Here is a 24680-nt window from a genome sequence, read left to right on the forward strand (position 1 = left end):
TCTAAAGTTTTGTCCTGATACAAACCTTGAATAAGAGATAGTGTAAACATGAAATCAGCAGCTGTATTTTCATATTGAACACAGGCATGAGAGTGGTATCGACCCTTTCATCTAACTCTGAGCAAGAAAGTAAATAAGAGATGCCGAACTATTCCTTTAAGCAAGACTATAACTACTCAGAAGAAAGGGAAGTTCGTTAAATCCAAACTTTGGAGCATTATAAAGCATTAAAGCTGGCAGAGTAACAGGGGAAATGATAGCACTTTCACTAGTAGCAGAGCAGAGCTGGACGGCTGCACAGAGGTCAGAATCAGCGATCAGGAGTTCAGACATCAGGCTGACCACTCCGCTGCCACTAAAAACACACTTCCTCTCCGGCCTTACTGGACTACTGCCGTGTGACGCACTTTCCACTGAACACACAGCACAGATCAGGGATCAGGATGTGGAAACCTCACACCTCAAACCTCTGCTCTGACAGAGTTTACTGGTGGTGGTGGACATGACAGCTTGATGAGAGGTGATATGTCTGTCATGCGGATCTGAGCTCAGTTGTCCTGTGTTTGCGCAGATCGTCAGCACAATTAGTACTTTTTAAACTTTTTTTGACTGTACCTGTTGCAGAAGGCGATTGTTTCCCTCTCTGGGGTTTTGTATTAAATGATGATGCTACATACAGCACACAGTGTCTTGATTAGTGGTGGAAAGTACATTTAGAGTAAATGTACTTTAGTACTGTACTTAAGTACAATTCTGAGGTACTTGTACTTTACTTGAGTACTTCCATTTTATACCCCTTTATACTTCGACTGCACTACATTTAAGAGAAAATTACTGAACATCTTAGACAGATACTTCTTTCTGGGCAGATCAAGATAAAACGTTAAAGTAGATTAAACAATCCCAACAATATATAACATAGTAAAAATTAGCTCCACGAAAGGATAACCTAAATGGCTGCTTACAGGTGAATGCATCAGTAATAATAATCCAATATTAGAAAGTATAAAAATGTAATGCTGACAGGGCCATTCTGCCTACACGAGTACTTTTACTTTTGATACTTAATACATTTTGTGGATAATACTTTAACTCAAGAGAAACTTTGAATGCATTACTTTTTACAGGTTGTATTGCTAATTTTACATAAGTAAAGGACCTGAATACACCACTGCTGATGATTGTGGGATTTAATAAAACTGAAATAAATGCAGAACAAGTGTAGACCTCTTTGATTGTGGTGCCTTTATTTATCATTTTAGATATTCTTTATTTATTTGGGATTTTTATTGGTGTGAGTGAAGAGGATGCAGAGGACAGGGTTAGATGGAGGCACATGATTCGCTGTGGCGACCCCTGAAAGGGAACAGCCGAAAAGAAAAGAAGAAGATGCATACATTATGTATTCTATTGCTTATGGAAGTGATGTGCAGAAGGATGCAAGGATGATCTTAAAATCTAGATCAAAATTCAAGTTCAGGTGAGTGACTTTGCATCAAGAAACAATATATTTTTGCATTTATTAAGGATTTAAAACTGATACAAAGTGCAGAGTTACAGTTGGCCTAATGACCTCTGGAGTCAGAGGATTCCTGCTGAGAAAACAATCTGACTGTCTTTACGTCAGAAATAAGACCCCTCAGCAGAAACAGCAACAAGCAGACAAGACTTGTGATGCAAATTTGACTCCAATCGACACCGCAGCCCCCTCGTCCGTCATTTACACCTGAATGGGACTTTAACTTAAATTATGTTTACATCACGAGTTGTTAGAGCGTTAAAAAGCCATGAAAACCGTTTCAGGCGACCCTGGCGCCTGTTTGGACAAACCTGCTGTGAGCGAACAAAACCATCTTCCATTAATGATAATGAGCCGAGAGCGAGAGACGCGAAATACAGGTAGGCAGCAACACATACAGCAGAAAATATCTTTATCTGTATATACAGTATATTGCATTATTTTAAACTCACATGTTTTTTTAAATACACAAAACGTTTATAGAGACTTTTATAGACACCAATTTGACAGTTTGAAGGGAGTACAGAATTGCTTTTAGAGCTTTTGTCCTTATAAAGGAGAGAAAACCAACACACAAATGTATTTTGAAGCCTGAGATTAAATGATGCAATCACATGGAAGAATTTACAGAAACAACTCCATGTAAATTTTGGGACATTTTTGTGTCAAGTGCTATTAGATTTCTGTGCCATAATCTCAGCATAGCCTGCCTTTTATTAAAGAGCATTTCTTAGTTCCCTGTCTTTCCTTCCAGAGTTTTAACCCAGTACTCTGAATCTAATTATATTTTTATTACTGTTCATCAAAAAAGCCATATCTTCTTTGTGTTGTGATTATTAACTGAAGTACTGACAGCCTTTATATTATGATGTTGGTGCGGCTTGGCCTCCAGCAGTTTATGTCATTAGGCTTGTTCTTTTCAGTATATTACGTAAGTATCTATGGTTGCTATATTGTCCGTGTGTTTGCAATTTGCCAGCAACTTTTTTCCAACCCTAGCTCAGGTGGGTTGGTCTGTTGAGCGTTAGCGTCAGCCCATGGGGGAGGTCCTGCACTTTATAGGCTCCTCTGCGCTGCGCTGCCTGTCATACAGCGCACTGAGCCCCGCTGCCTGCAGGAGCCGCTTTATAAAGAGCTAAATTTACCAAACTTTACGTTGTTTCCTGAGCTCTCACAATTGGCTAGGCGTACTCGGGTTAGAGCATTATAAGGTTTGGAGGACCTCCTACCACTTTTAAACTTGTTCATGTCTTTGGAGAGCAGTTGTGGAGAGGCGACAGTGAAATAAGCGCACAGACTCTGGTGCGGCTGCCGCTTAACACAACGCGACTTTGACAAGAGATAGTTATTATTTCACCAAACGATGGCCTTATCCGGAGTGATGCTACCGTCATTTTCGACATTCTCAAACCAAAGAGAGCGAACCTGGGAAAACGTAAGTTTAAAAAAAAAAATCAATAATACAAGAGTTTTATGTTTTAAAATCTGTGGATATTTGTGAGTTGGATTATATTTGTCACTTTGTTTCACCAGTTTTGATTAGGAACATTGCAATATTAATATATTGTAAAGTTGCTTGAACTAATTTATTTGCTCTAGAAAAACAAGAAAAAATAACTTATTTCCTTATTTTAAGAAAATAAAACTCAGTATTAGGCTGAATTACTTGTTCAGTTGGATATCACCTGCAATCTCTCATACAGTATTTTATATTACAGCAACATTATACTTATATCTAATCATATCTTCGTATTCTTTCAGAAGTGGAAAGGGGAGATGGACAAACTAGTCTCCACCAGCTGCTCCATGCTTGAAATGGTACACAACCTGGACAATCACAGCAGAAAGGACGACGAGGATCTGAGTAATTACTTGGATCTGGATTTTATTCTCGCCAACACAACTGGCTCAGACAGCGCGGCGGAATTTGTGGGCACAGTTGACCCCAGCATGTACACGACGGGAAATTCGGTGCCATCCTACCCAGGAGATGACCACCGCTCCCCGCCGCCCCCGTACGGCGCCAGCCTCATGACAGAGCTGCTCCGCTCAGAAGGACCCAACAATTATGGCATTACACGCAACCCTGGTATTCAGGGGGGATTTTATGTCAACACAGTGCCTTTTCCCCGCCAGGACATCAAAGTGGAGCCTCCCATGGACGGTTATGGTCCCGTTTTGGGCATGGTGCCTCAAAGCTGCAGCAAAATCAAGCAAGAAGGGAACGTTTCGTGCATGATGTCCTTCGAGCAGCCGCGGGTGGCCATCTCCCCGCGGGCAGCCAGCAATATGACCCCGCCTCTCAGCCCCGATGACCAGGGAGCTTCGGACTGCCAGGCACAGCTGTGCCAGCCCATGAACTTCTCACAGAAGTATCACACACCGGCGGGTTTCCCGCACCACCCTCAGGCGCCCCAGATGCAGATGTCTTACCACGCTCCACATACTGCCTTTGGCATGTACGATGAAGGTCTCAGCCTGCAGCCAGGCGCGCAGAGGGTGATGCTCACACCGCCCTCATCTCCCCTGGAGCTGCTGGAGTCCAAACCCAAGAGAGGTCGGCGCACATGGCCGCGGAAGCGCACAGCCACGCACACCTGCACCTTCGCTGGCTGCGGAAAAACCTACACCAAGAGCTCACACCTGAAGGCACATCTCCGAACTCACACCGGTAAGTTTGAGCCCTTACCCTTCATGATAAATAACGTGTGTGTGCGCAATTACACACCGGCGTGCATAGTTTAAAAAAAAACAAACATGTTTCGCCTTTCAGCACATGCTAATAATCTCCCATTTCTCTGTCCTCGCAGGTGAGAAGCCGTACCACTGCAGCTGGGAAGGCTGTGGATGGAAATTCGCCCGCTCCGACGAGTTGACCCGTCATTTCCGCAAACACACAGGACACCGGCCCTTCCAGTGCCACCTGTGTGAACGCGCCTTCTCCAGGTCTGACCACCTGGCACTTCACATGAAGAGACACATGTGAAGGAGCCCACATAAGGACTTGGGGTTCATGGGGGGTATTTTTATTGTGATTAAACTGATGTATTTTTTTTATTTAAATTGTTCTCCACATGACCAAGGTCTTTTTTTTTTTTTTTTTTTTTTTACATAATATTGAATTTAAAAGTTTGTGTTATTTTCTAATAACGTAGCTGGTACTACTTTGGTTCTATACAAGCTTTAGAAAAGCTTTGTTTGCTTTAGAGCAGGCAGACCAAGAAGGGGCTGGCCCTGTATATACTACTCTTCTTTGACAGAACTGGAATGCTGTGTTTGACACAAAAGTGCCTTTCTTTGACTGTGCTACTGTAAAACTCTTCGTGACAGAACACCATGGCCACAAAATAGTACATGTTCTTGTTGACAGGAGTAAGATGCACATACAGTTGCTTAACATGTGCAAAGACAATGTTTTATTTAAACTGCCTCAATGTCTGAATGGCCTGAACTGTTTTATTTGATGGCTTCTCCCTATTTGGAGTTGATGTTTTCTCCTTGTGTGAAACTCTTGGATCCAATCCCTCTGTTCACTATCAGGGCTTGATGTCTTGTGCATTATTTTTCACTTAAATTTATATAAATATGTACATGGATTTTATACTGTAATGTATTTATTGTAAATATTAAAAACAATGAAATTGCACTTTTGACTGGTGAACTCTTTACTTTTCATGCATGCTTAGCCAGATACATCTTGTTCACACCACTTCCACCCACTCATCAACAGGTTTCATACCGTGCTTACAACCAGTCTAAGGATATGCAGCAGACCTGCAGACCATCAGAGTTATACTGAATAGGTTATACATGTTGCCATTGTATACTCTCTTTAATTTAAAACATGGGCACTTGATTTCCACTGTGATGTTTTGCAGCTGCAAGACAGAGAAGGGCAGCCGCTTGTGGGCTTAGCCTATAAATACAAACACTCCATTTCCATAATTACAGAGTGAGCTGGGAGCCGTCTGGACAGAGGGGCACAGCAAACCATCATCAGGGAGCCCTTAGACTCCCTTTCTGATGGGTAGAAATTATAGTAGGACATCAAAGGGCCTTAATACTACAATTACACAGAGTCACTGCAGTTTCAAAGTATCTGAGTCCGTGCATTTTATGTCTGCATGGTGTCAGTGAGCATTTGTTTCTCCCGCATCAAAGGCTGCATTGAGTTGATGTATCAAAGCCAGATGGCATTTTAAAAAGTAGATAAATATTAAACATTTCTCTTCAAATGCGTCGTTGGTGAGTGACACAATACTCTTCTCTCAAAATGTTGACAGTTTTAAAACTTTAAAAATAACTTGATAAATGATGCTTTTCATCAAGTGCTGTCACACAGTTCGTTATATCTTAAATCCACCCATAACAATAAAATGTACGTACCGAATTTGACTTAGACGCGTTGTTCAACACTTTATTAGAATTTATCTAAATATTTTTTTAAAAAGAGGAAGTACACGAGCTAAAAATATCTGCAGTGGTAGATGCAAATGTATCACTCTCATTTCACTTTTTTTGTTCCAATATCAATGCAGAACTACAAGATGTAAACAATCCATCATAAAATTATCTGTACATTTTTTTGATGAGATAGTTTTTTTTACAAGCATCAAATTAAGATCTAAGAATGGAGTTGATAACGGTCCCCCTTAATAACACACCATGTCTGCGCAATGCTGAGCTACTGTTCCTCGAGGCCATCTACAGTATGTACATTTTATATTAATCGCAGATACATTTATTTTACAAGCAAACTATTTATGACCTGCTGTGACATGTAGCTGGGTCACTTCTTTCTGCAGTCGTTGGTACGTTATTTGATTTATACAACAAGACTTACCTTGTCCCTGAAATGTTAAAAATCACTTTTATTCAATTAAAAGTTATTACAGTTTTAAGAAACTCAAAACTCTGAGATTCGTTTATATTCACATACATACAGTGCAATATTACATTTTGCAATGTTGATATGTTGATAAATAAGGCGCTGTCACTCTGTACATGTCCAGTAAACTCTGGAATATACAGTGCATACATTATGTGCCGAATAAACCTGATTAGTGTTATATAATTACGAGGATGCAATATTTTAAGGCATTTAAACTAATTTCCTCAAACTGGATCATAAGACATTAATGAACAGAAATCCACAGAAAAAAAAAAGATCCAATGGTTGATATGAGGGTTGAGAGAAAGGCAAAAAGTTGGACGTAGATGTAACTGTGCATCAGTGGTAGTGTGAAGAAGTAAAAAGGACAAGGCTAAGTGTAACAGCACCAGTATAAACAATGTAGGTTTACACTATTTCCAATTTATAGAGGCTTTTAGTTGTATGGGAGTGCAAGTTGTTTGGCCGTTACAACAACGCACCCAATGATAAACACAAGCTGTTGACATAGGAGAGATGGTGCAATAGTGCTCGGGGTGGACTGAACTTTGTTCATAAGAAAGGAAGACTTCAATGATTATCGCTAGCATCTGAATTATTGTATATACACAAGAGGTGACCGATGAAACGGGGCCAAATCATATTTAACCAAAGCTATATTAGGACTAAAATGCTGAGCAGGGATTCCCAAAACATCGTATTTTTACTTTGACATGTATATCCCTGTTGATGGTTTGATTATATTCAAACATTTCTTCAGTCCATGTACTTTAAGGCCATAAATAGTTGATATGCGGGCATAAATGGCAAGAAACACTTGTAACATTTGAAATAAAAATATAAATCATGCCATTGGTGATCTGATCACTAAGCTCCAGTCCTTTAAGACAGGTTTGTTTTTTAAAGATTGACTCCACTCTTCCAAGGCTTGTATATAAAACCATCATCCAACAATATTTACAGTACATGAAGGAGTTTCTTTAAAAAAAAAAAAAAAAAATTTGAAATTGGACAAACTCAATCATAGGCCAACAGAGCAGTTAGCGTATATGGTTTGACTTTCAATGTGAATTTTTTCTGAGTAATTAAAGGTTATATAAAAACAGTTTATACAGCACATTGTACAAGTACTTCATACACCACAGACTCATTGCTTTTGCATATAAATAAAACAGTAAAATATTCTTAAAAGGTTATTTTTTTCTTGCAACAGAAAGGCTTTTGGATAAGTCAGGGTGATTAGCCATAACAAGATATGGAGCTAGATGTAGGTTGTCGTCAAGTACCCTGCTGGTTTGGGTTTCATTAAATCGCTATGTTCTTGCAGGATGAAGCCAGGCTTAAATCTAGTGGCTCTGTATTGTCCCTGATTATAGTTGCCATGTAGTTTGGGAGCGATGAACCTTAACTGGTTGCTAAATGTGGAGTCATTTAACATGAGTCCAGTCATGGCTGGAGAAACACTGGTCTCTTACACAAACTGGTAACAGGGGCAGCTAGTCATGTCGGGCTAGTGTTGGTGCTGTTGTCATGAGCTTGCGGAAGGAGAGGACTGTAAGGCAGAAGGATGAAGCTGTGGTGGGGGCATGCCTGGTCAGGAGCTGGGCATGTCGGCCCTGCTGAGAGCGATGGCCAGCTCCAGGTCCCGCTGCTCCTGGAGCCGCAGCCTCCTCAGCCTCTCCTGCTCCTCACGCTCGCTCTCACGCTTGGCCCACTCCAGTTGCTGGATCTCACTTCCAAACTAAAGCAGACAAACAAACATTAGATCTGGACAAAAACGCAGAGATGCAGGTTGAAGTGTCAAAACTAAGAGAGCTTACTAGGCGAAAGCAAGATGTAAAACTAACGGTGGATGCAAATTTTAAATCAAATCTAAGGCAGAACGTCAAAAACTACGTCAAACATAACTGAAAGGATTTGTTATATGGCAGTGAATTGAGAAAGACAAATGCATAAAATATAGATGTTTAGATTTCACTTGTACGTCATGAAAAAAACAACAAGAAAGTAACACTAAAAGCTTAAAAAAAAAGATTACTACACAATACACCGATATGCTAGTGCCATAAATTGCTGGTCACATATTTCCCATAAACATTCAGTGCTTGGATCAATTGGATATTTATTGAAAATAATTGTGCTCATGAATCACCATACTCAAGCTTATGCAGTGCGGACAGGTTTTTCACATGCAAAGGATTGACCACCACACCCTTGTACAGTCTTACCTTGAAATATTCAGATCCTGGCAGAAAAACAAAAATTACAATACAGAGCTCGATATAAAAAAAAACACAAATCCCTTTCACAACTGTCATGCTGGCATGAGGGATAAAATAAATGTATGTCATGTCATATGAAACCAGACACAAAAAGCTGCCATGCATCATCTCTCCACTTGAGAGCACGCTCAGCCGCTGGGCTATACATGATGGCAAAGAAGCGGAAGACGGAGGACAAAGAGGCAGATTTACTCTCTTGTGCTCTGCTTCTAGGCATATCATGCTTTGACAGCAAATAAGCTTTAAGCTTGTACTTCAAGACTTGAAAAATGCTCCTTGACTGCTACCTGACCAGGCAAGTTCACTAACTCACTAAAGTGTATAAATCAAGACTTCCTGTCAAAGGCTGAAGCCAGAGACAACAGCAAGCATGCAAAAGCCCCTTTACCTGGCGGTCGGAGGCAACAATTGACCAGACAGACACAAGTACGGGGACTGTCCAAGTCAGTCATGTAAACATTGAATTTCCTTCCACACCAAACCCTTAAAAAGCTCTCAGATGTTTTGTCAGTTGTTAGTCAACAGCCAGTAAGATCGCTTGCTAAAGTCACTGTGAGGGAAAGCTAAGAGAACGAGGCCCAGTTGCAGACAGCTGACACCTCCGAGCCTTCAGCTCTACAATCTGAAGTGTGAAATCATCAGTTCATGCAGACAGATGACTTGACCCAACATAAAACTGTAAGTAGACTACACTTACAGACCCCAAATCTGCAGAACCCACAGGACAGTCTTTGGATGCTTTACTCAAGTGTGTCGTAACAAAAGAGTCTTTACTGTCTGCTGTGGAGCAAATGTTCTGGAACGGCAATGGTGAAGTCAAACTGAGCATACCTACTGGAGAAGGAAGACATTTAAATAAATACCAAATCCCTGTAAGATAACACACTTTAGGGCCTTCACATCATTTGCTAACAACTGGTTGCCCCATGGGAAAAATGCACACACTTTAAAAAGGCTGATGTGTAATATTGTGTTGCTAAATCATCACCGGAAGCCAACAGCATTAAGCTGATGGCATGCAGAGTAGTCACCCAGGGGAAAGCGATATTGGTTCAAAAAAGGTGTTAACCACATTTTTTGAGTAAGGCTCACTGATGCATTGAAGCTTAACAAGCAAAGTGTGGCTTTTTTGGAACACATCCTTGTAAAAGACGGACCCACCCTTGTCTACAGTAAGCTTTGAACACATTTCATATATTGACGGTATAATAATGTGGCCATAATTATTCATCTGACTCATGTCAAGGCAATTCCAACTTTAAATATTGTGGGTCTAAATATTGCTCTATTAAAACAACAAACAATGCATTATACTTGCATTAACAAATGCCTGAAAAGTTGCTGCAACACAACTGTAGGCAAAAAGCTAAATTACACCTTCTAACTGGACTAAAATTTGTTGTGCAACTGTCCCTGTGATGGAGACATTCAGAACAGCCCATGACTTTAGTGAGAGTGGGCTTCTCACTTCCCCATCTTGTATGAGGCACATCTCTGGAGCTAGCTTGCTGGTTAACTGTGGCCACTCATCTCTACCCCTCTCCGTGTGGTAAAGCAAAGGGGAACACCAACTTTCCCACGCTGTGGCTTCTGCTAAAAGAATATGTGCAAGGTCACAGCGGAAGGGCACGTTCTGGGCATGGCCTGTGAGTATTGGGTGACGGTGTGAACATACACAGAAAAATAAGATGAACATGAGCCTAAATGCATCTAAAAAGGCATAGGAAAAAAAATAGCTCTCAGTCTTGTCACACTATTCACAAGTTTAACTTAACACTGCACTGGCTATTTCAACTGTTGGAGACAAAAATACATGAATGTCTTAATACCACTAACAAGGGCACGTCACTCTGTAAACCCACAGTACTCCACCAACAGCTTTCCTGTTTACAACTTCAAAAGAAAAAAATACTTTCTCTGCACCTTCACAGCTCAACAGGGAAGTCGTTTTTTTCCGCATACCATAAGAGCACAAAAATGCCTTTTTAGTAAGACAACATTCAGTTACAATCATTACCTCGATGTTACTGCCATTACATTTCTGTGACAAGTTGCAACCATTAAAAATGGCAAAGAGCAAATGAAACATCTTATAATGTAGTACTGACAACTTTGGCATGATAAACAGTATTAATTTCAGCTGGTTTAAAGCAACATTACATGCTAATCATGAAAATCACTGAACCATTAATGTCAAGTTAAGCTGCAAGCACAGTCATGTTCAAGCACACACACACACACACACACACACACACACACACACACACACACACACACACACACACACACACACACACACACAGACTGGGCTTACCATAGGGAGGTGCAGGTCGGTTAGGCACATTTTTCTTTGATGGGAGCACAGGGTTGTCTGACTTCTGTTCACACACAAGGGAAAAGACAAAGAAATCCTTCAACTCCAACAGAAATGTCAGCCAATATCTAAAGCCTCTGGCCTCATACCAGAGAAACAGTTTTCATAAATGTGATAAATTGGCAGGAAAATAAGAAATCACTCATGATGAGAGTAAAATTAACAACACAGCTTTCTACGGCTTAAGTGGAAAATGATGCTTTATGGTGCAACTGATTCATAACTCCAACAGTCTCCAGAGCTTACCTTGGACATCTGACTAAAGTCGGCAAATCCACCCCCCTTGCTTCCAAAAGAGTTGTTTCCAAAGGGGTCTGTTGTCCCAAACACATCTGTGACAAGAGGACATTGAAATGCATTTGGAACATTTGAATAAGTTTATGGAAAGAGCCAGAAACTATAATGAAGTTCAACCCCAAACCACACATTCAAAATCATCTTTGCATCTTGCTTATTCTGAAAGGGCCTGCATGCTATTTTCAGAGAGGGGAAAGTGGCATGACCGTTTAATTTTCCATGAAATTTCGCAAAAACCTGGAAAGCAGAGGTTTTGTTTAACCTGATGTATGCATCTGATCAGCTAATTAAAGGCGTCAGTTGGTGTACTGTTAACCAGAACTGTGCCTGGGTTGTTTTGAAGCTCAGTGGTATGGCACTTAATGAAAAAAAACAGCTAACTGCAGATGGTTACAGTGAAAAAACAAAACATTGTAATAGAATGTTTGTTGTGAGTGTGCAACCACAAGAGACCCCATTCATGTGAAGTATGCAGTGTTTTCTTTTACGCACAGTAACTCAGCTCAGGCCTACAGTTGCCTCTGTGTTCTTCTGAAGGTGTGTAGCATGGCAGAGCATTGACCAGAGGTAGCCACTAACTTAAAACAACTTCCGTACCGAATGAGGCAGAGCAGTTCAATAGCAGCAGATATAAAGACAGGACAGAGGCAGCAGAGAACTGGTTAAAGGAGTGGCAGTGTATTCTAGTTGAGCAGGACCAGCAGTCACAGTTTCTGTTATGTTTGGCTCCTGCAAGCCTCCTGTTTTTCCAGGGTAGGGGGAGTATTTTTAGTTGGCCAGTAGTTAAATGCGTAGGTACTCGACTAAAAATAGCCCTAAACCACAGGAAAAATTGAAGCCACAGGGAGTAAAAATTGTTTGCCCCTGATGCCCCCAAAAATAAAATCTAATTCTAACACGTCACCCAGAATGGCAAAGAATGACTCTTTGAGACGTATTTCACAACTAGAACATTCTTTCACGTTCAGATGTCAGTTAATAGAGAGAGTCACATGGAAAATTTGCACGTATTCAGTACAGGGATGATGCATTTGCGCTTTTATTTGACAAAGTGACATGGCAAGAAGTCAACGTACAGTACGTTCTACTGCAGTACCATCACATCTTACCTTCCTGACTACAGTAATTGCAATAAGACAGAAGAAAATATACAACCTACATCTTCAAAAAACTGAAAAGAACATAAAAATATTGAATCTTTGTCAACTTGTTCTAATTTTGTGTGCAAAGTATGTACTATAATATAGAAAATTGGAAAAACAATAAAGGCTAATCTGAGAAACTATTTGCAAAAATATAAAGGCAAGAAGTCCAGAAAGAACTAGCCCCAGAGTAAAATCTCTTTCTATGTACGGACATCCTATAATGCTTGTGATCAGCAGCGTACCTGAATCCTTTGGTTTTGGGCTGTTTGATGTGAAAGGGTCACCACTGCTGAAGGCGCTTGGCTGAGAAAAACAAAGAAGCAAAGCACAAGTACAGTAAGCAAGCTATTCAAAAGATACACACACACACACATTGACCATGTCAGTATAACCAGTAGAAAATCTCTTTGTAGTACTGGTTTGCTTTTCCAGTTATCTACAATAGTGAAGACACGTCAGAGCTTGTTTCTATCAGCACTGACAACTATAGCAGGTCATTAAACATAGAAAATGAAATATCATTTTGAACTTTTGACAAAAGAGCATTGGTTTTCCCTTCATGTTGCAAACAAAAGAACCATGATCAGCACTTCTGACAAACATCAATTAAGTGGTAAAAAGAAAAGGTTCGATACCTTTGCTGGTGGCGTGGGTTTTCTACTGAAGGGGTCTGAGGATCCAAACAGGTCTGACTTGTCTGTTCTCTTAAAAAAATCTTCAGATGAGGTGCCTTTGAAGGGATCGCTTTCTTTGAAAGGATCTCCTCCAAATGGATCTAGGAAAAGGACAAGACAGTGAGAGGAGACCGAATGTCGTGGATGGGTGTGGACTTCAATCATATTCAGCTTCTAAAAAGAAATAAGAGATTTCTTTGATTTTTTCCACAGCATGAATTCCAACAGATTGGAACATACAACAAACATTTCCATTTCATTAAAACACCACAATTTGGCATCTTTAATGTAGGTACATTTCAGGTATTTAGTGGAAATACTTATTCACAGGGGCACAAAATGAGTGCAGGTGATTACCAGCAAGCAACAGCTGGCAGGGCAGGAAATAACCCCAATCCTTACAGAAATACAGAAGTAAATGAGAAAAAGATATAAGAAGGTATTCAGACCTTTGAAGGGGTCGGACTTGAAGGGGTCCTCTGTCTGGAAGGGGTCTGCTGGAGGCTCCTTAATACTGCTGCTGTTGAACATGGCTATCTTTGACTTGAAAGAGTCATCCTGATAAACAAATGCAGAAAAAAAACCAAATCAATACATGTATAAATAGTTAAGTCTTGACTATGCACAAAAAACAGATGTCTGTAACTATAGTACAGCAAAACACAGTGAGCCAGTTTGAAAAACAGCTGGTTCATTTTCTAAATAAACTGAACCCTCCCCCCCCAAAAAATGTGGTAATGTATGGCATAAGGGCCGTTTCCACCAGAAATATAATGCAGAAACTAAAAACCTTTGGGACTACAAAAGTGGGTAACAAAAAAGGTTTCATATTTGCATTTGTATTCCTCATCCATCTGAATAGCCATGAAACAGGCAAATTAGGAATTAGGAAAAGTGTTTTAATTTAAGGGGTAGGAATAAAAATTGAAACAAAGATCATTAGGGGGGAAGGCAATTAAAGTTTCTGGGTTCTAAGCTAAATTCTTGTGGAGAAAAAAAAAAGGATATATTCATGATCTACTCACCGTACTTCTGAAACCTCCATTTTCCTTCTCAGCAAACCCTTCACTTAAGTCCGGCAGGTTGCTGAAGTTTCCTCCGTTGATGTCGCTCAAAGAGCTGTTGTACTGCTCAATGGTCTTGGTCATCTCCTTTTGGCTGTCCTGGATCAGTGACAGCTTACTGCGAGCCTAAAAACACAAAGAACTATTTAATCCATATCTGATTCCATCAAATATATTGCTTGGATTTCCTTTATTGTCTCTTTTTAACACGTTTCAGAGCTGTTCAACACTGGAGAATTTCCCACCTGGCAGAAATGGGTAAGCCACTATGAATTTAAGCCACATTTTCAAATAAAAAAGTAATTTAAAAGCAATAGCAGTAAAGTAGAATTAACACACTACATGATACAACAGTTTCACTTCAGTGTGATTCCAAGCATGCAAAATACGTTAGCACAATGGTCATGGAAGTAAAAGTAAAACTAATATTTCCAAATTTTAAGTGAGATCAGATTGCTGTGTTATAAAAAAACATCGCCAGCAAAACAATACAAATTCCACAGACAGTACATAAATATACAAACCTACCTCCACAGGGAAGTCGCTATTATGTTTGGATATCCAGAGCTTAATTTGTATCAACTCAAAAATCCTTGCAACTTCACAACTTAACCCCAACCTTTATGCCACACAAAACTGAGATCAGCTTATTGGTCAAAAGTGGCAGAACATCCATAAGTAACCTGTAGTCCTGTACTCTGTCTACACTGACCCGGTTGATCTCTTCCTGAGTGGTTTTGAGCGACTTAACGATGCTGTCCAGCTGGATACGACCAGAGAGGAGGCTCTGCTCCAGCTGGGCCTCCTCCTCCTGCAGCCTGCTCAGGTCCACCTTGGTGCGGCTCAGTTCATCCTCCTGGCTCCGAAGGTCGGTCTCCTGAGAGCGGATCTGGCTCTGCAGGGACGAGATCTGGAGGGTGAAAGCAGGAAAAAGGTTTTATTATATTTGTACACTCATCAATTGTGTAACAGTTTAATAGCTGTATCTTACTACTATATATCAGACTTGGGTTTTTTATTAGGACAGCAGTGGTATTTTAAAGTTTGTTCTCAGGAGGATGCAAGAAAAATACAAAGGTTGGCATTACAGTTAGATGGTGGTCCTTATTATACTTACTTTAAAAATACTTTTTACTTATTGGCCTCAAAAGAATCAGCAATGCAATGCATTACCTCCTAACATGTATATCATTTCCCCAAAAATCCAAGTAAGCAAAACACAAACAGCTACAGTATTTTAAAACACTCAATGACTTAGATAAAAGTAATAAAGTGGAGCATTTTCCTTTAAACAAACCTTGACCTCAACTGACCTCATTACTTGACATCTGGTATCGCATGCCAAAAATATCAAAGCATTATACACTTAGCATAAAAAGATTGCACCAAAAGATAATGTGCATGTCTATTGCCATGTCACCAGAAGCACAATACAAAATACAACAGCATTTCTTGTTTTAATATGTCCATGTTGTTTTAATAAGTCACGTATCTAACCATCTGGGACTCTTCCTGACACTTCTGCTTGACATCATTGAGCATTCCCTCCAGCTTGGAGCGCTGTTGGTCCATCTCCTCCAGACGTTCTTGGGCATCCTGCTTCTGCGACTCCAGGTCCTGCAGGCTGTTGCTCTCCCTGTCCAAGCCATTCTGCATGTCCTGAGGGTCCGCCAAACACACACACACACACACACACACACACACACACACACACACACACACACACACACACACACACACACACACACACACACACACACACACACACACAGGTGTTTGCATGATGCACCTACTGAGTATCATCTTTATTCAGCTATTAACTCTCAAACCGGTTTATCTCCAAATTATGTAATTTGGGTGGGAATCAGCAAGGGACTAATGAGTAAACGGCATATAATTATTGTTACCCCTCCACATGTATTGTATCTAATATATACATCATAGTAATTAAGTTACAAATCTTCTTGAATGGATCTCAAAACATACAACACTTTGGACGACTTGAAAATTATATTGGTGCAGCCTTACCTGAACTTCACTATTTTGTTTTCTGATGGCTTCCTCCTTTTCCCTTATCTCTTGCTCCAGAATGAATTTCTCACTATAGGTGAACAAAATGGGAGAAGAGCAAGGTAAGTAACAAATGGTATTATTACTTCCAAACAAAGCCTGTTATTTTGTGTGGTTTTTTTTTAACATGCTTGAAAAACAGAATGATGGGGTTTTCCCACATAATGCGATGAGTGGCAAAAACATTAGTAAATTGTATGAAAGATATATTCCACTTGATGGTCACTTTACTTGACACTTTATAAATTGTCCTGATGTGGTAAACTTCAGCATGCATGGGAAAAGAAATGGTTCAAAGTTGTCTTGATGCTGCTTTTGGCATGATGTGGAGGGATCTCCAGAAAAATAAACATTAAGGAAACAGCAAAAGATGGGTATCTGTTGCAACCATTTGATCAGTATTCCTTCCATGACCTTTGTGACAATATGCAGTCTTGAAGCACTAAAATAAATCAGAATATTTAGTATATCAGTGTAGGCATAGTACTCCAGGTCTGGAAATTGTGTTACATTTTCTCTAATTTAACCTTTCAAAGAATGTTAGATTACCTGCATGACAACTGCAATAATGTGAGTATTGCCTCTCGTTATATACAAATAATTTGAGTCCACGCGTTAATGCTGGCTCAGACTTAAAAATATGCTCTGAGCCCAAAGCAAGGATCCATGGTGACACTGCTTTCTTCGATAAGTCTTTCTTGGAATAAAAAAAAGCACCTGGTTAAATAAAGGCTAACATTATTTGACAAAAATATATCTAATAGTTTATAAGAGCTTTGATTACATTAACATTACATTACAACATTACTTCATTGCAACCTCCCCTTCTTTTTCTCAGAGGAAGAGAAACTAATCTGTCCTCCTGCTACTCAGAGTGCAGGGGCTCACCTCTGCAGCTGAGCTATTTCCTGGCTGAGGTCTTCCAGCTCTTTGATGCCTGCCAGCTCGGCCGACCCCGTGGAGCTGGTGCTGTCCTGAGGCGAGAATCAGAGACGGACAAGTGAGAGAGAGGAGAGAAAAGGAGAGTCGGGTAAGAAAGTACAATAGACGAAGTGAGGGTGACAGAAGGTGAGAACAGAGTGACGAAAAGAATGACAACAGCAGGTAGGACAGGGAAATGGATGAAATGGATTCATAAAGAGGGGACAAGTTCAAAAGGGGATAAAAAGGAGCAAGAAAGAGAGCAGAAGGGGCATGAATGGTACGCAGGGGGAGAGAGGACCTCCCTGCTGATACGTCTAAAAAAAAACAAAATATACAGGAAGGAAATACATCTTGCACAGCTAGGGAGGGAGCAAGAGTTCCAGACAATACATGAATGAGGAAAAATGCACACAGACAAGAGAACACCAAAGAGTTTAACACTACAGTGAAATATCGTTTTTATATCAGTGATCAACATATCAATCAAGCCTTTGGCAAATCGAGGAGTCTCAATATAAAATCACAGTGTCCCAGAATCCTCTCCTTTTATGAGCGCTTAAAGCATTGGTCCAACATGTGCTACACTTAAAAAAAAAAAATAAGAGGGGAAAAAGCTTTAAGTTTCATGTTTAACCTCAAAAAGGGAACTGTGTAATAGAGCTATTTGTTTTTAATGATAGTACTTGTGTAAGAGTTACAAAAGAGTATGTATTTGTACTGTTCTTTGAATGTTCTTGCTTAATTGATTTTACTCTATTCACAACATCAAACAGTTCATAATAAACAAAAGACCAGGCTTTCTTTGATATGGAAGGCTTAACTAGAGTTACTTATTAGGTGTCCTTGCCTTTGTAATCAAATTTGAACCTACACACTTTAGGCAGTTTATCCCAAATGTTTGTTTATGTGTCCATTGACCATAACAGTGAAAAAAGCAAGCAACCTTTTTAATAATTTAAGTCTTTGTCTGTTTTGATGGTCTTACACAAGAAAGTGAAGAATTTAAGAATTTGATTGAAAAATGACATATCTCCATTGGAAAAACTGAAACCTGCCTTTCTTTGGCTTAAAAATTAAACATCTTATGATCGTTCTTTAAAGATAAGATATATTTAAAAGATAATCAAAGGCCTCCTCAATCATTGGTAGCCAAAGCGTAACATCTTTACATCTGGATATTCTATATTTGTAAACAACTTAGTGACAAAGTAAGTGACACTTGTTTAACTAGAGTTAAATGCATTATTAAGTAACTATACTACAGCTTGACATTAGTTGAAATTGGTTGCTGTGACAGACCATTGATGATGAAAATGCAGCAGGTGGCAGTGTTTGCCTTTAGCACAGTTTTACACAGGTTTAGAACAGACAAATGTGGAGAAAATCCAAGGCATGACAATATGTTAAACAAGATCTAAGAAATCTGTGTTCTCCTATGTTGGGAAATAAATTGGGAAACTAATCCATAATACAAGGAATATGGTCCTATTTACACCTAATGCTTCAGAATGAGACAGAACAAAAGCGCCACCTTGTGACACAAAGCTCTACTACTCACTCTGCACATATTAACCAGTGGAGAAAGTTCAGGTCTCACAGCTGACATAAGCCCTGCATAGCTCTGTTAGACAGGATAGAAGAAAGCTCAAAAAAGCAGAAGTCTAAAAAAACAGTTTTGCAAGGGAAAGCTGAAAAGCAAGAAAAGAGAACTCACCATTTAAAATGCATATAATAGCAGGAAAACATAGACTCTTAAGGTAAAGATGCAAGTGACAAATTTGGATTTGGAGGATAAGAAGAATTTCAATAAATAGGGCTATTGAAAATATATGCAGTGGTTGCAGTGGGCTAAAATCAGGACTCACAGTGCCCACCGCTGAAGCTGCAGTCCTTTCTGATGGGGGAATCATGTCTGGGGTTAGAGTGGAGGGAGGGTCTATGCCTTTAGTGGCCTTCTGCTGGATCAGATACATTGCCAGAGAGAACTGCTCCCTGGTCAGCTTGCCCGTCTGTTTAGTGTCAGCGAGTCCCCTGCAGAGAGGAGGAGAGACTTCACTCAAAATGTAAGATACTGCATTCTTTCCGAGAAATAATACCACTTCACTCCACGTCCATGTCCACTGATAACAATGTCCTCTGAAAGGTCACCATTTGGAACACCATATGGCACACTTAAATCATTTTTGCATCTTAAGTTTCATCTTCTTCTGGAGAAAATGTAATGATGTAAACTGTCCACAAGATGGAGATATAGAGTTAAACCTGGTGAGACTAGATATGCATAGGTGTGGGTGATTCAGCCCTATTCAGGAACCCAGGTATGATGAAAAGCTCTAGTAAGACTGGTTATATAGGGGATCATTTTTTCTTGAAAATGAAAAAAACCCAGCATATGCCGTATATGCATTGTGAAATTGGTGAATGTGTTTCCTAATTTGCTTGTGTTTTCTTAAATTGCAGTGCACTGACCTCTCTTAGCCACTGTACTATTCTTAATATGTGAAAAGTGTGTTGTGAAAGTAATGGGGAAAACATCTGTAAATAAATACAATCTGAACTGAGCTGTGATCTCACCATATCTGTGCCAGCATAGTCTGGGAGAGACTGGACAGCATGAAGATCTCTATGACCTCAGTTCCATTAACGAGGCCGTCGTTGTCGGTGTCTGTTTTCTTGAAGATATCATCATATCTTTCCCTGTCAGCCACCGGTACCACCCAGTTCACCGCTGGCTGGAATTAACAAAGACAACATTTATGTCATTTCAGATGAGGGAGACAACATCTGCTAAAACCTTAAGAGCAACAGTTTGGGTTTAAATAAAAGGTGGTAGTCATGGATAATACTGGTTAAAAGTAAAAATGAACTGCACTTGGTGACCAATGAGGAAAAAATACTATTTACTGTACCAACAAGTCTTGCCAAACTAGCTAAGAGTTCTACCCTGGATATAAATGTTGTGGTTTCCTTAACTGGTTACCACAAACAGCACGATGATTTGTCACTGACCTATCACACACATTCAAACAAACAAAAAAAATTAAATGAGCTAATGCAATTGATAGTATATATGCAAGAAAATTGTGTTCTGAGAAATCTGGTATGGACAGACTTTTTGCATCGGGTAAGTTACACTGAAAATATAAATCTGGAGAAATGGCAATTAAAGAAGGAGAAAAAGTAGAGAAGTGGCATAACAGGAAAAAAAGGAAATCACAAAAAGTGCCATGACAGCCACATCAGGTGATCATGTGTGAGTCTTGCTTCTCCTCCTTTTCAAGGAAACCGGTTTCTCCAAAAGTCACAGGTGAAAAATCCCTGCAGCTATAAAGCTATAAAAAGGTGGAGAGAAACACACTGGGCTGTGCACAATGCTCAAAACAATGTGGCAAAACAAGTCCACCCATTAGCAACAGAACATAATCAATACGTGAAATGCTGGTTTCTTTCAAATGCCAGGCTCTGCCCTTGTGACACTTAGGGAGGCGCAAGGAAAACTAAATATAGTCTTTTTTCCTAGAGGATTGAGTGTTTTTCACCTTAAAGTATTTGACAATAATTAGCCACATTCAGAAAGTGACATCCTAATACCTCACAAGATTACCCTGGACAACATGATACTGCACCTAGAGCAATATATCTGAAACAAAAAAACTGAAACAAATTCAGTAAGGCAGACTTGTGAAACTACCGGAGGTAGCAGGCATAACATCTTGTGGTGTCTTGAGGGACACCTTGTAAAGAAAAAGCTAGTTAAAGAAGTGACACAACTATTTTACAAGAATAAAGCATATTTTTTAATGGAGAAAGTATGGCTGGGCGCTTATTAACTTTCAGTAGAATTTTTTTATCATATATATATATATATACACACACACAGTGGTGTGCAAAAGTGTTTGCCCCCTTCCTGATTTCTTATTTTTTTGCTGTAAAAGACTCATTGCAAGTTATCGCAAACGCTTGATTGCAGTCGTTGCTGCTAAGGGTGGCCCAACCAGTTATTAGGTTTAGGGGGCAATCACTTTTTCACACAGGGCCAAGTAGGTTTGGATTTTGTTTTCCCTTAATAATAACAACCTTCATTTAAAAACAGCATTTTGTGTTTACTTGTGTTATCTTTGATTAATATTTAAATTTAAAAACAGCATTTTGTGTTTACTTGTGTTATCTTTGATTAATATTTAAATTTGTTTGATGATCTGAAACATTTAAGTGTGACAAACATGCATAAAAATAAGAAATCAGGAAGGGGGCAAACACTTTTTCACACCACTGAATATATATATATATATATATATATATATATATATAAAAATACACACACGCACACACTCACTCATAAAATATCTTGTTATGATTTCACAAAATTCTGTTGTCTAAATGACAACAGAATTGTAATGAGCGAATTGCGAATTGTAATTAAAAGCTAATGGAAGGTTTTTGTTTTAGTTGTTTGATGTAAAACATAGATCATAGTTATGTATATCATTGCACTGAACATTAGTTAAATTATTTTATGTGCAGTATTTCATACAGTTTCTATATTGGGATGTATAGCAATATAGGAAATGTATTCCTAATAATATTGTTATATTAATTCTAATCATATCACCCAACCCTAGTCAAGAGCACATCTCTTATAGACGTATCAATGCAGTCACCAAGCCTGCATCAACACCTCAAGAGAAACACAGGTGAGGCGACATACCGGTGAGCTGGATTTAAAGGAGTGTTTTGGAGAGAGGTTGACAGTACTAGTGCTGAGGAGAAGACCACTGCCCAGAGGAGGAGTGCTTCGCAGGGACTCTTTGAGAGCAGCCGGGCCAGCCGTAAGCCCGGACAGAGCAGGCAGCACAGCCACAGCACCTGGCAGAGCACCTGCAGACTTCTTCCTTTTAGAAGGGGGGATGAGGGAAGTGGGTAAGGTAGTTGGGACAGGCTCCTTCTCCATGGTGCGATACACAAGATGCATGGCCTAGAAAATAGGAAATTAGATAATTAATCTGAAATTAATCTAAAATGTTTTTCTTCTTTTTTTTCCTCTTGATTTTAAAGATCAAGTATTGGCTTCCCAGAATTACTCTGGAGTGACATTAAAACTTTAAGTAAACAAAAGGCACTAGCTTACCACTGTGAATTCTTCTTTGTCCAAGTGTCCATCTTTGTCTACATCACTTAGGTCCCAAATCTACAGAAACATTAAGTAAATGGCAAAATGAACAATATTTAGTTGCTTTGAACTGTTAACTTTGCAATGTCAGGGAAGACTTTGCAACAGTGATGTGTTACATCACTCTAACATGTAATATCACCTTTCCTAACACATCCAGAGGTAACTTGGAGTTTATCAAAATTGGCCTGACTTTATCACCAGGGAGGAGGCCATTTACAGGGGACAGACTCTCAAAAATGCCCTCAAACTTCCCTTTTTCATCAGGCTGGGGAAGAAAAAAAAAAACTCAAGTTTAGGTGACGTGACAAGCTTGATTTACTTATATCCTCAAGAATGTTCTTGACAAATGGTATCAACTCACCCTAATTGCCCACTGTGAGTCAGGTCCTGTTGTCAAAACACTTGGGCTGTTAGTGTCTTTCTGTAAAAAATGAAGTGCGTATAAGATACAAACAAGCATGGCAGACGAACACAGTAACAACTGTATGAAGATGGGAAAAAGACGGATGCAATTTTTACCTTACAATATCACATTCTGAGACATTCAATGTACATTAATTTTTCATATGAGCTACAGAAGTAGTTTTTCTGCGATCAGAGTGTTCCCTATCACATCATTGGATATTGCATATGTCAGGAGTCACTACTTACAAATTTGGGTGCAGATAAGTTTTGGTTGAGGTTATTGAGGCTGATATCATTTCCACCCTGTGCTGAGGCCACCAGTCTCAAAGCTATGAAGAAACCCTACAAAAGAGGAAGAAAGCAAGGAACATCCAGTGTTTTATGAACACATCAGCATTACCACTTACAGGAAATCTACTGAGAAATTCAAGAGAAGAGAAATGTTACCCGCTTATCCAAATAGCCTTTTCTTTCTGAATCTGCCAAATCCCAAATCTAAAAAATAAATGACAAGAAAAGACAAAACAGTTCAGGTGCTATTGATTGAATATACCTGTGTATTTGTGTGTGTTCATGTAAGCTACATGAGTTTGTAACCAACCTTCCCCAATGTACTGTCTGACAGCCCAGACTTCTTAAGGAACTGAGCTGCATCTCCAGCTGATATTTTGCCTGTGTTTCCCGGATCAAGCTACAAAGAATCAGTAACAAACAGTGGATACAGCAACCATAACTGTGTTTATTCGGTGATTTTATGTGACAGATAATATTCAGCTGAATGAACGCTAGAGCTGGAATGAAAATTACAGCAGTAAGCCCGACCTTACCTGTCTATAATAGCTCTCATAGGCAGGGATTCCACTTGATAACTGGAGACAAGAGATAAATACAACCAGCTAAGTTACAAATAAGAGTGTGTCAGCTAGCACATACACCAAATTAAGTTGTTAGAAAGCTAGAAATAGCTATAACGTTAGCAGACTGTACGTCATTCAGTTAGTCCGTACGAGGTAAATAACGTTAAAAGTAGATAAACACAGCTTGATTGCTAACGTTAGCTAACTAAAAGGGTTTTTTTTCTGTTCATCTTTAGCTACTGGTAAGCCATGTTTTTATTGTTATTAGCACAATTTGCGCTGCTAACGTTATTACTTTCCTTGCAATAGTAGCTTCCGATTTCCATTAAAACGTAACGTTACATTAACTTTGCTATCCTTACTTAACATAACGCTAGCTAACCATGTTACTTAGTTGACAACCAAAGCTTGCTAATACGGTTCCACTAGCCAATATTCACCAAGCTTATAAAGTAGTAATGTGGTGAGACCATACAACGACTGTCACGGTCACTTGATAATAACCAGTATTAAAATTTTAGACTTTTCTTTAGGTATTGAGAGTTGTTACCTGACTGAGAGTCATGAGCGCCGCCATATTTCCTGGTGTCTCGGGAGTGCGCACTCGCCCCTTAACCGAGAGAGCACGAGCGGCCAAGAGCGGCGACAGACAGGAGGGGACCGGGGTTCCGGTTGGTGTACCGTCTCGGTCACCACACCAGGGGCACAGGCCCACTGAAACAGTGAACCATGCAATGGCTGATGCTGAGAGGGATTAAACGTGGGGAAAATGTATTGTTCCAGTTCTTAGCTCTGACTGGATAAGTCATGGTCGCAGCCCTAATGGAAAAAAAAAACACATGACCAGACAGGTTGTAACCTGATTTAAAGGTTTTACTGTAGTGCCCAGTTACTCCCATACCAGCTTCATACCATACATTCTCACCATTTCTAAGGCCCTCGGGTTCACTGTGTGTGGTAACTTGATATATTGTAATGTTGTGTAGGAATATGCATCCCTGTAGA

The 24680-nt window shown here is 39.6% G+C and overlaps 2 protein-coding genes across 7 annotated transcripts; one reads left to right on the forward strand and one right to left on the reverse strand.

The window, feature by feature from the left end:
* The first annotated feature begins 2607 nt into the window (after positions 1 to 2607).
* Positions 2608 to 5165, forward strand: klf2b (Kruppel-like factor 2b). 2 transcript variants are annotated; one of them, XM_044220968.1, is made up of 3 exons: positions 2608 to 2954; positions 3284 to 4190; positions 4330 to 5165. In XM_044220968.1, the coding sequence occupies exons 1-3, from the start codon at positions 2883 to 2885 to the stop codon at positions 4503 to 4505; spliced, it is 1155 nt and encodes a 384-aa protein (XP_044076903.1). In that variant the 5' UTR covers positions 2608 to 2882; the 3' UTR covers positions 4506 to 5165. The 2 variants fall into 2 exon arrangements, with proteins under 2 accessions (XP_044076903.1, XP_044076902.1); XM_044220967.1 differs by having other exon boundaries at positions 2609 to 2954; positions 3281 to 4190.
* A 1205-nt stretch (positions 5166 to 6370) lies between these two features.
* Positions 6371 to 24480, reverse strand: LOC122887591 (epidermal growth factor receptor substrate 15-like 1). Of its 5 annotated transcripts, none has more exons than XM_044220960.1 (24): positions 24226 to 24480; positions 23646 to 23687; positions 23420 to 23509; positions 23266 to 23313; positions 23065 to 23160; positions 22775 to 22834; positions 22553 to 22678; positions 22369 to 22428; positions 21949 to 22215; positions 19815 to 19972; positions 19106 to 19271; positions 18799 to 18861; positions 17205 to 17290; positions 16275 to 16347; positions 15744 to 15905; positions 14959 to 15156; positions 14208 to 14372; positions 13632 to 13740; positions 13144 to 13283; positions 12751 to 12811; positions 11313 to 11398; positions 11007 to 11070; positions 9390 to 9526; positions 6371 to 8151 (listed from the first exon to the last, which is right to left on the reverse strand). In XM_044220960.1, exons 1-24 carry the CDS (start codon positions 24250 to 24252, stop codon positions 8005 to 8007), a joined length of 2631 nt encoding a protein of 876 aa, XP_044076895.1. In that variant the 5' UTR covers positions 24253 to 24480; the 3' UTR covers positions 6371 to 8004. The 5 variants fall into 5 exon arrangements, with proteins under 5 accessions (XP_044076895.1, XP_044076897.1, XP_044076896.1 ...); XM_044220962.1 differs by lacking the exons at positions 9390 to 9526; positions 24226 to 24480 and adding exons at positions 8639 to 8655; positions 24116 to 24192; XM_044220961.1 differs by lacking the exon at positions 18799 to 18861.
* Positions 24481 to 24680: the final 200 nt, after the last annotated feature.

This window comes from Siniperca chuatsi, linkage group LG13 (assembly GCF_020085105.1).
Source record: "Siniperca chuatsi isolate FFG_IHB_CAS linkage group LG13, ASM2008510v1, whole genome shotgun sequence".
NCBI lineage: Eukaryota > Metazoa > Chordata > Actinopteri > Centrarchiformes > Sinipercidae > Siniperca > Siniperca chuatsi.

Coding starts and splice junctions, on each gene's coding strand:
- klf2b (XM_044220967.1), top strand. CDS start 2,883: ATGGCCTTATCCGGAGTGATGCTACCGTCATTTTCGACATTCTCAAAC. Junction 2,955..3,280: donor GAGAGCGAACCTGGGAAAAC/GTAAGTTTAAAA, acceptor GTATTCTTTCAG/AAGTGGAAAGGGGAGATGGA. Junction 4,191..4,329: donor ACATCTCCGAACTCACACCG/GTAAGTTTGAGC, acceptor CTGTCCTCGCAG/GTGAGAAGCCGTACCACTGC.
- LOC122887591 (XM_044220960.1), bottom strand. CDS start 24,252: ATGGCGGCGCTCATGACTCTCAGTCAG. Junction 23,688..24,225: donor CGCTCATGACTCTCAGTCAG/GTAACAACTCTC, acceptor TCTTGTCTCCAG/TTATCAAGTGGAATCCCTGC. Junction 22,429..22,552: donor CTCTGGATGTGTTAGGAAAG/GTGATATTACAT, acceptor ATGTTTCTGTAG/ATTTGGGACCTAAGTGATGT.